At 41.5% G+C, this 17,844-nt stretch overlaps 1 protein-coding gene across 1 annotated transcript in view; it reads left to right on the top strand.

The window, feature by feature from the left end:
- Positions 1-17,844, top strand: part of PCNX2 (pecanex 2) — a 152,946-nt gene that overhangs the window by 128,951 nt on the left and 6,151 nt on the right. The window contains exons 27-32 of the mRNA XM_059469294.1: positions 656-889; positions 3,057-3,160; positions 10,515-10,659; positions 11,655-11,885; positions 12,231-12,505; positions 13,503-13,690. Coding sequence (XP_059325277.1) covers positions 656-889; positions 3,057-3,160; positions 10,515-10,659; positions 11,655-11,885; positions 12,231-12,505; positions 13,503-13,690 — 1,177 coding nt within the window. The remainder of the gene's footprint in view (positions 1-655; positions 890-3,056; positions 3,161-10,514; positions 10,660-11,654; positions 11,886-12,230; positions 12,506-13,502; positions 13,691-17,844) is intronic.

Raw genomic sequence — 17,844 nt, 5'->3', positions numbered from 1 at the left:
TTTCTAACATTTATGTATTTGGTTAAAGAGCCCCTGCTGAATGCTCCTCCCCCTTCAGTCCTTTAAAAGCAAACTCAGTTACATTTATCAGCTTTTTAACCCAACAAAAAAAATTCTATTATTCTTTACCTGCTGCATTGACAAATAAAAGACTTGTGTCATTCACTGTGGTCATGTCTCACCTTGTGGCTAATCAAGAATTAGGGAAGCATCATCCCCAGAAAACAATAAGTCTGCTGAGGGAAGACACGTGCCCTGTTTTGAGGATGGGACTGTTTACTACTGTTTTTTCAAAACATGCCTAAGCTATTATTGATATCACCTGCTCAGTGATAGACTCTAGAATCCCACCAATACTGACATATTTGACTGCTGGAACTCTCTATTCCTGTCATTGTATGGATTTTTATGGAAGGCACAAGGATATTAAAAATACTGGGGTTTTTTCTGTTGTCTGCTATCAATATTGATTATTGTCATATTTTTAACTTGAACACTTTGTGAAGCAATAATGATGCTAAGCAGTAAAATGTAAGAAATCGATATACTATTACAATGCTTAATGGGCTCCTAGTTGGCTTATTCTCTTCTGTGTAAAATATGTCTGCTTTAATCAGAGTTCCAAGTGACTAACATTTGCACATTTTGCCAACAGAGTATAATATACTTTACAGCAAGTTCTCCCAAAATCCAGGAGTGGATAAAAGATGAATCCATCCAGAAGATACTGCAGCCTTATGCAAAGTGGCATTATATTGAGCGTGACCTTGCAATGTTTAACGTTAACATAGATGAAGATTATGTTCCGTGTCTCCAGGGAATAACAAGAGCTAGCTTCTGCAGTGTTTACCTGGACTGGATTCAGTTCTGTGCCAGGAAAAGGGTGGAGGTATGTGTCAATTTCTTTTTTTTTTTTTTTAATAGTATTAGTTTTAGTTCTTGGGATATGAGTGAAATGGTGCATGGCTACTCTTCTACTTGCTCAGGATTAGTAGAATAAAATTTATTTCACATAAGCTTTTAGCTTTAATGTAAAAGGAAAACAGGTTTTGTGGAATGGAAAAAAATGTATTTTGGAAACTACCTTAAGGAGTCTTAAGAAGCATCAGTCTTTGAATACAGAACCAGTTCTTTATTGTGCGAATTTCCAATAATGTTAATTTTGTCAGCTCTAGAAAGCACAGATGTATCACGTGCTCACAGAAGTACTGCTAGAGCAGGCTCCATTCATAGAATGTCATCAGAGCATTGCAGTTCCTTCAGTGTTGCCAGTGATTGGTACATCTGCCAAATGTCTATGATATCTGTGTATCCCTTTCAGAAGTTTGCCTATATTTGTGTACAGTTGCAGGATGGCAGGGGAGTGCATGGCACACTCCCTGCTGGCACAGGTCACCTCTGACAGCTCGTGACTCAAACATGAGCCACACCACAGAAATGTGTGCCGCCACTGCAGCTCTAGAAGGTCAAGGGCAGATGTGCAGCTGCGCATTTGCATGCTCTGAGCCACTGAGATTACTGATGGTCAGCAGTTGTTTGTCAGAAATGCACTACTGTATTTCCATGGAATACTCAGAATAGCCCAGAGGGAGAGTACAGTTTCAAACAAGCATATTGTCTCCATATAATTTTCTGATTATTGCTGATAGTGGCAAAAGTGGAGAAGTGTCTCTTTCCTGGCCACAATGTGCTATTTGTGCATTTTTCAACTCAGGGTCACAGAATGCGCATCCCATTGCTGACCTTAGCTGGTGTGACATCACTGAATCTTTCTTGAAATATCACCAAATATTTCTGCTCCACTTTGGTTCCTTCTCATGTCTCTGATGCTGAGTACCATTCCACCAGTTCCCCTGTATATCATTATATTGATAATGTTTTCATTGAATTGTCTTCTGAGACATTTCCAAAACACCATCTCCTCCTACTAGGAATACTTCACTTCTTTTCTTTCTCGTCTCCATGTCTCAGCTCCCAAGATCTGACACACAAAGAATTGCATGGTGTGGGGAAATCCACTGTTAATTGATGCCTTTCCACTTGTGCTCTGCCCTAGAATTTCAAATTCAGTTATAGATTTAGAGATGTCAATAGACTTGAAACAAGTAAGTTAGACTTCAAAAGGCAAATAATGCCTGCACTGGTGCCACGTACACACACACACACACACACACACGTTTCTCTTTTTGTTACATGTTTTACCTTTGTTTTTTAATTCACTGACTGTAGAGAAGCACACTTCATGTAGGAGGTGGTATAAAAAAACCCAAGTTCACTGTGCACATAATCCAGAAAATCAATATATTTTATAGAAGGAGCTACATTCTCCATTATAATTGACTTCAGTTTTAGAGTCAAAGAAAGCTCTAAGAAATCACTGATTACATGGACTGAAATAATAATATGTATCCTCCTGAAGATTTACATGCATGAGGGGTTGTTCCAGTTTTTTCCTCCTGCTTGGTAGCAAAGTTTATTTGTGAAAATTTCATTAAAAGACTTCTCCTGAGCTAGTAAACATAAATGCAATATTCTGAGTGCTTGTTAAAATGGGCAGTCAGTGTCATCAACCATTTAGATAGATATTGTTATTCACTGAAAGTGTATGCTTCTGAACTTCTTCAAAAATATTGTACTTCTGAAATCTGTGGTAATGTTTCATAGGAACTGAGGAACTGTGGTCCATGAAAAGGGCTTTGGCTGTCTCTAATTGCAGTGTCTCCCAACAGCAGGGAACCTCCTCCAGTTTAGAATGTCACATCTGGGAGGAGTGGAAACAAACAAAAACCCCACAATAAAACATCACCACCACCAAAGCTCTTGGGATCTCACTACCTGAGAATGGAAAGTTCTGTTTCCAGCCAGTGGGCAAAACAAGCTTGCATTTTGCAAAAATCCTCTGATGGGGGTGGTCTTCCTTCTTGGTCTGTTTAATTGCAAAGAATGTTTTGGTGTGCAGGTCTGGCTACATGCAAATGTTACGAATGTCACTATTTGTGGTGCTTTTAAATGTGATGTTTGCACTTAGAGTAACATGCTAATTTCAAACTTTGTAGCACCTGGACAGCGATGAGGATTCTCCTCTGGTGACACTTTCCTTTGCCTTGTGTATACTGGGTCGGAGAGCTTTGGGAACTGCATCTCACAACATGGCCATCAGGTAATCTTAGGAATCCCTTTTTCCTCATGTTAAAACAAAGACCTGTTGTCTTTTTTCACATGATGTGGGATCTCAAGAGAAGATTAGATCAAGGTAAAATCTCATTCCTCCATAAAATCTTTTCTGTCATTCCTGGTCATCTTTTTCTTTGTGGTTGGCTAAATAACTAATACCAGTCTTTACTTTGGAGGGCAGAGCAGAATTTTCGATTGAAAGAATGGGTACCAATGGTTATGGCTTGTTTTCACTCATGCCTGGTTACTGGAATGCTGTCCTTCCTCTGGCATCCCAGTAGAAGGAAGAAATCTACAGAAGGGAAAGAAACTGCTGTCATCTGAGTTGTAGTTAGCTAAATAATAATAAATGTATAAGAGTTCTCCTCTATATTCCTCAGGGTTGTATTCCTGTTCATTGTGCCACTTCATTCTGGCAACTAAGGAAGGGAGAACCTCTCATCTCCTGAGGCTGCAGCTTTGTCTGTTCTCAGTCTACCTAGCTCATTTGTTCATTCATTCTAAGCACTTCTTCGTAGGAAATCTGGTTAATTAAAATATGCTTCATTTGAGATTGGTTCTAAATATGCTCTTCATCTTATATTTTCATTAGGGATTCTTCCATTTTCACTGGGAGTTATGAGTTGTTTGAGTTTTATACAGTATAATTTACTATGTGCTATACATGAGGCATTTTATTAATGAAATGATGATTATTTTAATGGAGTTTAACTTCCCACATAATTTTAGGGGTTTATTAGGTTTATTTGAACCCTCTGTGTGCACAGGAGTTTAGTAACAATGGAGAAGCTGAATAAATACAGCTTCTAAGTGACCTTGCTGTGTTAGCACAGAATGGTGAGCAAAGCTACCTAGACCTCTATCAACATGCTCCTTAGAGAGGATTTTTCTTACTAACAAGCAAACAGAGACAGCGTGTGTGATTTTGAATGAATTTTGTTAAAACAGTCTATTTAAATATTCATTCTAGCTTTGTTATCTGTTGAGACATTTATAACATTTTGCTTTATGTCTTCCATGCAAAATGCTTGTGGCTCATGTGGCTTATTTTTTTGTTGTGCTGCTGATTTCTGCTTTCTAAAGTGCCTTTTGTCATCTCTTTTCTACTAGCCTTTGTACATTCCCTTCCTGTAGTAGTTTTCCTCTGGGCTGCATTTCTTCTCCCTTCATTTCTATTCACTCAAATTAGTGTGATGTTAGGTAAGTCATTGGTATTTTTTAAATTGTCCTGGGTTTTTGATGATCCAAATTTTAGAGTCTGGGGACATGATGGGAAAGTTTATGTGCATTTATGATATTTGTTTGATAAAAGATTAAAGTGATTTTTGATCTGTGCCTGCAACAGATAGGTCACAGCGATATTAGGAATTCATCTGAAAATAACACAAAAGGTTCCTAAAACTGTCATGACATTCCACATACTTTCCACTGGATCTTAAAATCTTCATCACAATGCTTTGGCTCTAGTACAGATACAATAACAATGTCCCCTATTTGTACTGGCTTACATGGTTAGTAGCTAATACAGAGTGATAATATTATCAGAGACTTTCCCAAGCTTAACATGGAAAGTATGAATATTGAGGATAATTATTTGTATAGTGTTCTGTAAAGATTTTAATAATACTTTCAGGAGTCAGCTAAACCATGTCTTTTCAAAATCTGACAAATACCAATGAACTGGATTACTTCCTCTCTTTTGATAAGCGGACTCTCCATATTTAAAAATACTTTTCTTAGAGAGGGAAGGTCTGCAGAAAGGCAAAAACTGGGGTAGTCATCTGAGGTGCACAGCTCTGTCCCTTTTTTTTAATCTGTTCTATATAATCTTCAATTAAGCCCTGGTTTTCTTTTTATTAAGCAAGTGCTCCAGGGCAGTATCAAATCATTGTATTTTTAAAATGTATTTTGTGACATGAAAGGGACTAAGTGGAAGCTCCTGTCGGTATCTTTTCCAATGCTACTTCACAAAAGCTTTCCCTGGAAAAGTTTCACTGTGGAAAAACTGTGTCACTTCCCCACCTGGTTAAATTACCTTTAATGCATTTCCACTGTCAGAAGGATCTGGAGAAATAGAAAAGGAATCTGAGTAGCACAGTTGAAGTTATAAATTGCTGCAGCTACAAAACACGACTTTAGCTTGGTGTAAAATACATTTCTTCTTGTCTTTCAGAACGTACGTATCTTAAGGGACTAAACCAATTTAGTAGAAATTATTAACTGAGTAGGGAGGTGGATATCCTACCCCCCTGACATCAAGACCTTTATCAACAGAAATCCCCCAAATACATTCACTTGAGCATGAAGGACACCCTACTTAAGGTGTTTATTGCTTCAGACAGGTCTGCACAACTTGTTTAAACACAAATTAGCAGTCAGTCAGTCAGTGAGACTCCAATAGGAATAGAGTTACACAGCAAGCATGCCAGGGGAAGGAGACTTTGTCCAAAGTGTGCAATGCTGATGAGGCCAGAAGGACATGCTCATGATAATTGTCCTCAGGCACTCCTCCCTCTGTGTTTGGCAGAGCACAGCAGCTCTCACCAAGGAGAGATCTTGAGTGTTCTGCTGGTCCTTGCCCCCAGCTCTCACACTGCTGCAGGTCTGCAGTCAGTAACATGGGCCAGAGGTACTTTAGGTCCTCAGGAGCCAGAGGAACATTTCCTTGAGTGATGCTTCACAATCCTTTTCTTTGAAAAGATACCATGATATTTTGGGGACCTTTCAGAGCCTACTGGTGCTGAAGAGGGTTTTAGTTTTCTTAGGAGTGGTCAGAGCAGGTGGTCCCACAGCCAGATTTGTGAATGAGAGGGAGAGGTACCACATGTATGAGATTGGAACTAGATGATCTTTAAGGTCCCTTCTAACCCAGGCCATTCCATGACTCTGGGTGTTGGGGTGTGGCTCATTTTGTCAGAGGTCTGGGCTCCTAACACGTTTTGTCGTGCTCAAATGCTGGATACAAAAATACAGATTTAGGTTACTGTGGTAAGCCCTAAGAATTTACCTTGGGCATCATCTCAGGACTTTCTATTAATTCTCTCTGTGGAGCATCTTGTGTACAGCATTGCTAGAGCTTTGGGGATGAGTTTGAGGTGTGAGGGCCAGGTAGGCATCACACTGTATGAAGCATTTCAGATGTTCAGGGAAAGCAAACCAGCAAGAATCGGGGGTGCTCTGCAGTTCATGTTTCGTTCTCAGAGGTGACTATGCAGGTAGTTGGAAACTTTCTCTGGACTAAATCTAGTCCTTGCTGTGTCTTGGAGAAGTGACAGTCATCCAACTGCTGTGCAGTGGAGCAAAGGTAATGTAACTGTGGGCTACAGAGTTGAGTCAGGTTTACATTGTGTATGCAAACTATCAATTTGCACTCATTTACACATGATTGTCTAATCTATTAATCAGCAAATGTCACTGTGTAAACCAAGATTTTAAATGCTCTTATGTAATGTATGTAAATAATTATTCACTGTACCTGTTCATGTAAATGTCAGTAGAAACCTAACATTAACAGTAGATTACACAATAAGTGCATTCATTAAGGAGGCAGAACATTGCAATGCAAATCACTTGCTCTTTTAAACTGTCATTAGGAGGCATCCTGCACAAAATGCAATTTGAAGAATGACATGACATTATCATTAATTTATTGAAATATGGGTGATATGTTTAGTTGTGTATTTGTTTAAAATTATAGAATAATTCTATTCAGCCACTAAAGCTACCAGTAAAGAAATATTTAGTAAAAATTTCAAATTTGGAAAAATACAGAAGTGTTTCGATAAAGCATGTCTCATCAGATACTTCCAACACTACCAAGATTGGCTGCTCAGGTTCCCCAAGCTCACTTTGGACAAAGGGTCATTCCAAGGAATGCCTCTGCCTGGAGGAGCTGCTGCTCACTTGGAAACCCAGGGAAGCAGTTGGCCCCACTTGCCCCTTCCCACCTGGCCACCCCACTGCACTGCCCAGCATCTGGGGGAAGGGGAAGACACAGAGCCATGGCACCACAGCTGCTCTGGTGCTGCTCTGCTGGTGGGAGCTCAAGCAGACACTGCAGCTTGATGTCTGCCAGAGCTGAGCAGGGCAGGAAAGTTTGACTCTTAGCTCACAACCACTGCCATCTAAAATATCCAATTAGAAGGGCTACCACTGAAAATATTTCAGGTGAACTATGACATTCAGGTCATTACTAGCTCACAGGCATGCCTGTCCCTTTATTCCTTAAATAAACCTACAGTTAACACTGGAGAAGGTCTGCAGATGCAAAATCCACACAGAGATATTCACCAGCTCATTAGTCTGTATCCATACTGCTTTCAGGCTGGCACTAAATGCTTTTAGTTTCAGCTGTTGGAGCAGCAGGAGGAGTGCAGTAGGAGGGAGTATTTGCTTTGGCACTGTTGCCCTCCCTCTGGTGTTTGTGGTGCTACTTAATCCCCTCTTTTCTGCACCTCCAAGGAGCTGACAGTTCCCATGCACCTACCAGCCTTGTTCTAAGACAGCTTGCAGTTGTGACAGCAGCTGTTCAGGTTGTTAGCTCAGAGGGTTGGAAATGTTGCCTGATACTGTAGTTATGTCTCTTACAGATTAATGTTGTTTCTTTGACGTGTAATTTTACTTTAACTTGTTTTCAAAATATTTTGAACCAGCCTGTAACTACAGCAGATTACTAATTGAGGTATGTTAAAAGTGGGCCAAGAAAACAGCAACAACCTTGAGTGAGGCCTGAGATCAAAGTGGTTGAGAGTCAGGCCTGAGATCAAAGTGGTTGACTTTTACAGCTTCCTAATAATCTCATTAGTGTCTTCAGGAGAGAGCATAACAATGGGAAGAATAACGAGAGCTGTATCTTATGTGGATTAAGGAGGCTGCATGTTACAGCAGTAATGGCTTGAGATAGTGTCACATTATAGGCAGAATGTACCCAAAAGCCTCATTACAATTGTCAGGAGAATAAAAGATGCCCATAGTTTTGTGAATACAGCAATCTCCTCCAGACCACTCTGGTCGAAAATACAATTCATAAAATAATTGACTCTCAGCCTCTCACAACTACTGCCACCACTGATTTGCTCCTTGTAGCAGTCATGTTTGTTCTTAAAAATCCCCTGAGTTAGAGAACTTATTATGCAGAGGGATGACAAATGGATGAGCCTCCCCTCAGCCCCGGGAGAGCTGTGCGAGCTTCCCCCTGCTCCCTCTGCTGATGCTGGGCTGCAGTTTGCATGGCTGTCCCAGTCCTGGCCATGCCTTCAGCACATCCTGCTCTGCACACCAGCCTGTTTGGCTGCTGCTGATGCCTCTAAGGCACATCAATGTGGATGCAAGCTCTGTGTCTGCTCTGGTGTTCAGATTTGACTCTGAGAGCCTCCCAAGATGTAAAAACCAGTTCTCTCTCCTGCCTACTCCTCCCTTCATCCCAGCCAACTTTTCAGAGCAAATACAGGGGGTGTAATGTGGGGAGAAACTCCACTACAGATCATCATTAGATGCAGAGTTCAAGGTAACTTTTAAAATTTCATCCTAGGAAGAATATTTAGCTACAGAAGGGGTTTTTTTTCCAGGCAAGGATTCAGCTGTGTATGCTGGTGTTTTCTGGTGTGTGGGCAAGTGAAAGGAGCCTTCCTGATGTGTAGCCTTTTCAAAGGGGGCAAAAGTCACATTTCACCATGCTGGCTGCACTCACCATTCTCCCCCCAACCTCCCAGCTGGCTCATCATAGGGCTTTCCCAACTATTAAGCAGGGTTTGAGTATATTATCATTCTCTGAACTGTGGGGATGATGGATTGAAGGTCAGTGGGGACCAGGACACAGTCCTTGAGGACACATAATAACTCCCACTGAAATCAATGCTTGAATGTTTTGAAGATCTGAGTATGCCTGTCTCACACAGACATGTTTTAATACATAACTTAGTGCTAATAAATGGAAATCAGTTAAGAATTCATAAAAGTTTCTCTGTACTCCTTATGTTCCCAGCAGTGACAGCAGCCCTGCCTTTCTGGCTAGTTTTGGTCCCACTGCTTAGTTGATTTGTATTACATGATGCTTTCATGGAGAAAATCAGTATCCAGTTGTTTCTCTGATAACCACATATGTATTTCCACTTTAATTTCTAAGACATGCTACCCACCAAGAGCAAAATTAGAATGCCTTTCAGATGAAGCTGGCCAGGCCTTCTCCCAGTCTCTTCTTCCTCTCTCTGAGAAGAGAATATATTTTTTCTTTTTTTTCTTTTTTATAAAATAATTAAGAAAGGTCTATTATGTGGAAAGATTATATGTCCTCTAGAGAAAGGCTGAGCAGTAATGAAAACTACTAACATCTTAATATGGCTTCTCCCCAGAGTCTTTACAATCTAAAAGATCAACTGTTGTAAAAGTGAGTGAAATCTTAGCAGATAGATGAAACCATGTCCTGTGGGTTTGCAAGATATGCCTGTTTTTAATAGATGGTTCTGTTTTCCTCAATTTTTAGATCACTTCTTCAGAGCAACATTGGCACAGCAGTAACCTACAAGCATTATACAAGTGACAGTGGCATGGGAGTCCTGTAATTCAGGGTGCAGATCAGAGCTGAAGGCTGATGGTTTCCCTTCACAAAGCCCTTGCACAACCATCTTCTAACAACTACCTTATTTTTGTAGCTTTTACCTGGTGCTTGTATCTCAGTTCCTGGTAAGCCATCATGCAAGGCCAGGCAGAACTGCCTACATCTGGTTTCCTACGTTACAAAAAAGAAACCCATTGTGTGTTTGCTTTAGGGCTCATTGTTTGAGTAGGAAGCACCTGTTGGTTGATTCCTGCTCTCACCTGGTTTGCTGAACAGTTCTGAAATTTAGTATTCTCAGTACATCTGCTTTAATGTTCACATTTAGGTTTGAATGTCATGAGAAAGGTCCTAAATTTCCTGAAAGTATTTTTTCTATTATTATTTTTCACTTACAAGGAGTAGTGCTAACAGGACTGATCAATAAACTTTCAAATAGGGAATCAGCTTCTGCTGGCTGCACAGGGAGTGCAGCTGGCACTCTGACCTGGTCCCTTTGGCACAGCTGCAGAGAAGCAGCGCCCTGAGGCACTCTGTGACTCTGTCACCCATCCTGAGGACATCCTTCATTCCATTCATCTCATGGCCAGTCATTTACAGAGCACACAGAGAGAAACTGCCTCCCCCAAGGAATGCTTTTGTGTCAGAGAAATGTGATGTGACCCTTGCTTTACATCCAGGGCAGGCACTCACCCTGGGCCAGAGGGTCACCAGCCTTGTGACTGTAGGATCTGCCTTGGAGAGATGGGAATGGCTTCTGGGAGTGACTGCTGCCTTTCTCTTCCAGCCTGGACTCTTTTCTTTATGGGCTCCATGCACTGTTTAAAGGAGACTTCCGGATAGCAGCCAAAGATGAGTGGGTCTTTGCTGACATGGATCTGCTGCATAAGGTTGTTGCCCCAGCAATCCGAATGTCTCTGAAGCTGCACCAGGTAGGGTATTTATTTATGTATTTATTTTTAACATTTACTATTGTGTCTGTTTACTAAGGAAAATGTGGGATACCTTAGCAACTGTCTAAAAGGAGAAAAAAAAAAGCGAAATGGAGTACTTGCCACCTTATTTTAAGAAATGTCTTTCACCAAGATGGAAGAGTTTGGCATTTATTTATTTTGCATTCACTTGATGTTCTTTTCTGAGCCCCCCTAGCTGCCCATTTGAAACCACTTTGCAGAGCTTGACCCTGCATTTTTCATCAAAAGAAAGCAGAAAATGTCATATTTTACTTGTGTGGATACTATAAAGATGGTTTCTAGATTGAAGGGAAATCCATTGATTATGCTGATTTCACTGCTAATTTCAGGTCAGGCTCGGTATAGCTTGGAGTTGATTTAGTCCCTGTTCTGGCACATTATGATTTAGTATCATATGCTTTTATCATTAGTGATATTTATAATTGTTCTGGATGTTACTTACTGAACTGCTGTGAATTTGTATCTGCTTCTTTGACACAACAACTTTATGATGTTATCGCTGGCCGTGGTGCTGCTGGATGAAATTTCAGTATTGTGGTATTTGCTGATGATTCCCAGACTGTGCTATTGTTGGTGTTGTTTTGTGTATAAAAATAAGATTTTCCACAAGAACTGTGGACTGTCCTAGGTGATATCTCTCTCCAGCTTAGCCAAAAGCTCAGCCTCCCAGTTTCACACTCCATTAAAAAAAAAAAAAGGATAAGCTGGTATTCTCCAAGTGCCTTTGTCCAGTGTAGTCATGGGAACAGAACAGGTTACAATAAAACTGAAATTGTACCTTTCTCTGTCGCTGTTAAATGAAGATCCCAAAAGACACTCTTTAGCAAGTGTCAAGTCACTTGGAGGGGGCCAGCTGGCAACTGTTTGGAAGCCAGTATTTTGTTTGCTGTCAATAGTTTCTGTGTTTTCACGAATGTACCTGACCTGTTCAATACTTTTTCCTGTACGAGCAGGACCAGTTCACGTGCCCAGATGAGTATGAGGACCCAGCAGTTTTGTACGAAGCCATCCAATCCTTTGAAGAAAAGGTTGTGATTTGTCACGAAGGGGACCCGGCCTGGCGCAGCGCAGTCCTGTCCAACCGGGAGGAGCTGCTGACTCTCAGACACGTGGTAGATGAAGGAGCAGATGAATATAAAGTTATTATGCTCCACAAAAGCTACCTGAGCTTCAAGGTGATCAAGGTACATGTGCCATCTTTCTAATATTGCAGTAATTTAGGGCTGTGGTAATTAGCACTATTTCTGGGTAATGTGGCTGAAAGGAGAAGTTAATAGTGTTTTTTAAAGTAGGGACTGGAGGCCAAAAGAGTTCTCTTCAGTTGACTTCCATTTTACCACCCACGTTTGCGTCTCTAAAATAACATTTCAGGCTTCACCAGGGAGTAGCTGCAGAAGTTAATAAAAAGCTGTTGGTGCAAAGACATCATGTTTGCATACTCAGGCACTGCTCTTCTACTTGGGTCCTGTATTTCTGCATTTGAGCAGCAAGTGTTTTTGCATGATCTGCATGTTTTAACCCACCTGCAGGTCAACAAGGAGTGTGTCAGAGGGCTTTGGGCTGGCCAGCAGCAGGAACTGATTTTCTTACGCAATCGTAACCCGGAGAGAGGAAGCATCCAGAACAATAAACAGGTGTTGCGGAACTTAATTAATTCTTCATGTGATCAGCCACTGGGATATCCAATGTACGTTTCCCCCTTAACCACCTCGTACCTTGGGACACACAGCCAACTGAGGAACATTTGGGGGGGACCTGTCAGTTTGGACAACATTAAAAAGTGGTTCAAATCCAAGTGGTTAAGGTAGGTGTTAAATTTTGGCTATGCTGATAAGAGACCCTGCCGTCTCGGTTTCATTGTATTTTCTGTTAAAGGAGAGTAATTCTGTATTGTTATCTATGAGTAAAAAAATTAATTGGAAGTAACTTAGAATATAACAAAACAGTGTTGCAAATAGAACAGAAAGAAAATCCATTAACTCATTCATGACAAAGCTTTCTACATGTTCAACAAGAGTGATTCAAATCACACTGCACTACAGACACTTCCCTCATTCCATGGAATTTTACTGTTTATGCCATCTAAATAAGGGTATTTTTTCTGTAACTCTGACCATGAGTAAATTTGCTGGTGGATTTTGGTGAGCTATGCTCCGAAGCTTTGGCAGTTAGATATCCACCCCTTAGTTATTGTTCTTGACCAAAGCACACCTAAAAATGTACTTGCTATTCACCAAAACTGCCTGACTTCCCCTGGCTGTGCATGATCAGTACCTGACACTGCATCTCCCATTCCTACTTGCACTCTTCACACAACAACAGCTCCCTTGCCTCATTCCCTGCCCTGTTGCCACTGTAGCTACTGTAGATGAGGAAAGGCAGGGCACCATGGAGACACGATGGGAGCCAGCTTGCATAGCAAGACCTGTGTTAAAAGGTCAATATTTTATCTAAAGGCTTAACATGCTAGTTTCCCACCACGCAGCCCATCCCTCTGAGCTCTCTTCAGCACATTCCTCTTTGCTACTTGGTTACCTCATGCAGAAGTTAATCTTGGAAGACCACTGTAACATTAGATAAAGATCCCTATGGTATTTCAGTATTCCAAAGCCAATAAACACAGGCAATTGGCTTGTGTCATATACAATTTTGTTCCAAGAAGGCTTGTCTTTGCCATCTCATAAAATCTCAGAAGACCTGCAGTGGTGTGAGAGAGAACAGTCTTTGAGAGCACCTAACAGTGGTGCAACAAATTTTCATGTGCAACAAGAGGCTGACCCTGTGTGTGTTCCTGCAAACAGAATGCGGAAGGACTGCCATGCAGCAGCTCACCACGAGAGAGGCAATGTTGAAGAGGTGGATAGTGCAGGGGGGTCTTCATCTAGCAACAATTCCACAGGGAATTCAAGCCAGAGCAGTAGCTCACAGCCCACCAGGGATGGAACCCCTCAGCTGCAAACTTCATCTCAAGAGGTCCACCAGCGGGCAGGTATGTGCACAATTTACTTGCCTTTCTCTGGAGTCTTCTCCTGGGGGAGTCACATGGGCAGGTGCCTTTGGGGAGTCCTCAAATCCAGTGGAAAAGTAATTTTAGAAAGAGAGTGCATTTTGTCTCTTCTAATGACCAAGAACATGTAGGAGATGGCTTCCTGATATTGTTCCAGGTATTTACTGGGAGAGTGTAACACAAAAGTGATTCACCAAAGGTTCCACTGTCAAAGTCCATTATGGGTAATTTTTGGCCTAGCAGGTGCCACTAAGAATGCCAGAATGAGAAATGCAGATGGGAGGGAGTGTACACACACCATGCAGGGAGCCTGTACCACAGTGAACCTCTGCTTATTGTTGTCTGGGAACAGCAGAAAGCAAGCATGCAAAAATCTTAATTAGCTTGGAAGGACCATGGCAATTTATTTGAGGAATTGGTTTGGCTGCTCATCAGCGTATGTGGAGAACAAACAAATGGAAAATAGCTTCTTATGTCTATATAGCAGTTACTAAGAGAAAATTAAATGTTGCCAATCATTCTGTCAACTAACAGCTGAGCCCTTCTCAAATTATGGATTCAAAAGTGCTTCAGACATATTCGCAAGGTGGAAGTAGTGGCCTTTACATTGGAAATGCATGTTAAGTAATAAAGATAAGCAGTTTTTTGGACAGTCACAGAAGGTAGTGGTCAATGGTCTAGAGTCCTGATGGACATCAGTGACAAGTGGTGTCCCTCGGGGGTCCATGCTGGGACCACTGTTATTTAATATCTTCATTAATGACATAGACAAAGGGATCCAGTGCACCCTCATCAAATTTGCAGATGACATTGAGCTGAGTGGTGCAGTTGACACAGCTGAAGGATGGGATGCCATCCAGAGGGACCTGCACAAGCTCAAGAAGTGGGCCCAGGGGAATCTCATGCAGTTTAACAGTGCAAGGTGCTGCACTTGGGTCAGGGGAATCCCCGGTATCAACACAGGCTGGGGATGAAAAGATGGAGAGCAGCCCTGTGAGAAGGACCTGGGGTTGGTGGTGGGTAAGAGGCTAGACATGACCCAGCCCAGAAGCCAAACGTGTCCTGGGCTGCATCCAAAGCAGCATGGGCAGCAGGGCCAGGGAGGGAATTCTGCCCCTCTGCTCTGGTGAGAGCCCACCTGGAACCCTGCATCCAGCACTGGGGTGCCCAGCACAGGAAGGACATAAACTCATTGGAGCAGGTCTGGGGAAGGAACACTAGGATGATTATGTGTGAGGAAAGGCAAAGAGAATTGGGTTTGTACACCCCACCTTGGGGTGACCTAATTGTGACTTTCCAGTACCTGCAGGGAGTTCACAAGATGGGAAGCGACTTTTTACAAGAACATGGAGTGAACAAGGGGGAATGGCTTCAAACTGAAAGAGGTTTAGGTGTTTAATTGGATATTAGGAACAAAATCTGTACTGTGAGGGCAGTGAGGCACTGGATCATGTTGTCCGGAGAAATTGTGGATGCCCCATTCCTGCAAGTATGCAAGGCTGGGTTAGATGGGGCTTTGAGCAACCTAATTAGTAACAGGTGTCCTTGTCCACAGCAGGGAGGCTGGAACGAGACAAGCTCTAAGGTCCCTTCCAACCCAAACCATTCTAGAATTCTAAGTTTGCCAGTGGGTGACTGTGAGATCTACCACTGTGGGATCAGGACTTGTAATGCAAATCAAATCATCTCTACATTTCAGTAAGTTTGTAGCATTATTGTATAAATTAAAGCAGAGAACTTGAGGGGTTTGACACTTGTTTGTTTCCTGTTAGATCTTTTGACCTATCATTAAAGATAATGGGCAGGACTGGAATAAATTTTGCCCTGAATATAAATCACATTGCAAGAATAAAATAACTGCAGCTTTTAATTGTGTCTTGTGTTAGAGGAATCCCCATGTGCATACTCATAACTTGACACAACAGTAATCAGAGTAGCGAGCTTAATTGTGATATAATGATCCTGAGCATACCATACAATAAAGTAAGTTAATTGTGAGTTGTTTAAAAGAACATATTGATTGGATGCCCAGAAAAACATAATCAAGAGACAAAGTCACTCTTAGATAAGAAAAGCAACCTGGCTTTTGTTAAGACATGCACAACAAATCCAAGGAAATGGTAGCAAATGGAAATCCATATTCACTCCTCAGATACTGTAGAGAATGAAACAAGAAGAATTATTTGCCTAGGACCATTAGGGACAAAAAGAGGAAAGTGAGCTTGTGGCTGTTTATTTTTAAGGAGTATTTAGAAGCAACAGAAATCCTAGCAGTGGTCTTGATCTGTCACTGTATAGAAAGGCAGAGTTGCCAATAAGCAGTATGTAGAAATGAGAAAATAAATGTCTGATTTATCTGGGGAAAAAACACAGATAATATATTTCTATGATCTGATCATGAAACAGTTCCTTCCCTCCTAACAGCTACAAAGAACATGAAAGAGTGGCTATCAAAGGTATATGCTTAACTGAGCAAAATCAAACGACTCATTCAAGAAAGGTTTTAAGAGACCTGGTTAAAAAACAAGCTCTGTTCGATCTTCAGTAAGTATCAGGACATCAAGGCAATACCACAGCACTGGAAAAGAACTTATCTATGCCTGTTAAAAATCATAATATTGTTGTCCTGCCATGCACACTCCCAGTGCCCTAATTTAAGGACATTTTTAGTTTGGAAGCACTTCAAAGAAGAGCCAAAACATGACCAAAGTTCTGGGAAATACGTCCTGTATTGAAAGATAAAATGCTTTCCAGCAATTGGTATTGTAGGAGATGCCTTGATTGTAGTCTGTAAGTGTTTACCTGGGCAACAAAAGGTGACCAGAGACCATTGGTCTCAGCAGACTTGGATGTAACAAAACTAAACAAATTCAGATTTAAAATCAAGAACAAATTTTTAATATTAAGAGAGTGAATAAATAGTGAAACAAGAGACTAAGGGTTAATGTGGATTCTCCGTAACTGGAGATGCAGGATGCATTTTTAAAAATGACAGTAACAATTAATAAAACCACACAGGAATAATTCTGGGAAATCCTATGGCCCATGCTATGTAGGACAGCAGACTAGATAATCATAGCAATGCCTTCTAAATTCATAATCTGTGCATCAAGTGCATTTAACTTCTTTATATTTCATATTGTGTTTTGCAACCTGGTATCATTGAGTCTGCAAAATTGCAAAATGCAAAGCCCTATATAAAAATTCAGCCAAAATCAGGAGCAAAGGAAACATGTGGGGTTCTCCCCCAAAGTTTCCTTATTTCATGATGCAGTTTATAGACCAGCCTTTGCTTTTCTGAGTATTTTCAGGGACAGAGTTTTTTAGGTGTAGATGTGGGTGGTCTCCTGCCCAATGCTCCAACCACTGCATTTGGGATGAATATAGAATACTTTTGGCCAGGGGTCAGCTTCCCAATTTATATCACAGATGTTTGGCCACGTTAGCCACGGTGCACAGTAACACACCGCAGCCCCTCTGTTCTTAAATCCAGTCCTTTCTTTTTATTTAAGAAAGGCAACCTCTTGAAATAACCATCAGGTGTAGAAACCAAAGCACTTGAGCAAACCCCAGGGTTTGAAGAGCCCGAATCCCTGCGGAGGCCAAACGCGCGCGCAGCCGCGGACACGGCGGCCAGGCTGGTGCCCCTCACTGCACGTGAAGGAGAGGGAGCACTGGCAGAGCAGTGCAGGGGCCATGGAATCACAGAATATTCTGAGGTGGAGGGGATATTCTGTGGATATTCTGCAAGGACCATCGCAGTCTGACTCTTAGCTCTGCAAGGACCACCCTAAGAATCACATCCTGTGCCTGAGTGTTGTCCAGGAGCTTCCAAGAGCCATTTCTGTCCCATCATTCTCCAGCAGAGATATTGGGGCTCGTATTACTTAGGAAAAATTTTTTTATTGTTTGGAATATAAAAGTACAGCTAAAGGTACATTGTAAATGAGGTGTAGCCCAGCTCTGCTCAACTGACTCTGTGCCAAGTTACCTAAATTCTCTTTGCTTCAGCATTTGAAAAATGGGGATAATGATGCCAGCCTCTGAAAAGCACGTCTGTGGATGTAAACATCATGTTTCAGCCATATGATGTAAATGGCTTGGATATGAAATTCTGCATTGCTGGAAGCTGCATG

The sequence above is a fragment of the Ammospiza nelsoni genome, chromosome 3, assembly GCF_027579445.1.
Source record: "Ammospiza nelsoni isolate bAmmNel1 chromosome 3, bAmmNel1.pri, whole genome shotgun sequence".
Taxonomy (NCBI): domain Eukaryota; kingdom Metazoa; phylum Chordata; class Aves; order Passeriformes; family Passerellidae; genus Ammospiza; species Ammospiza nelsoni.
The sequence above is the reverse complement of the archived record's forward strand: the minus strand, read 5'-3'. Positions and strand labels throughout refer to the sequence as shown.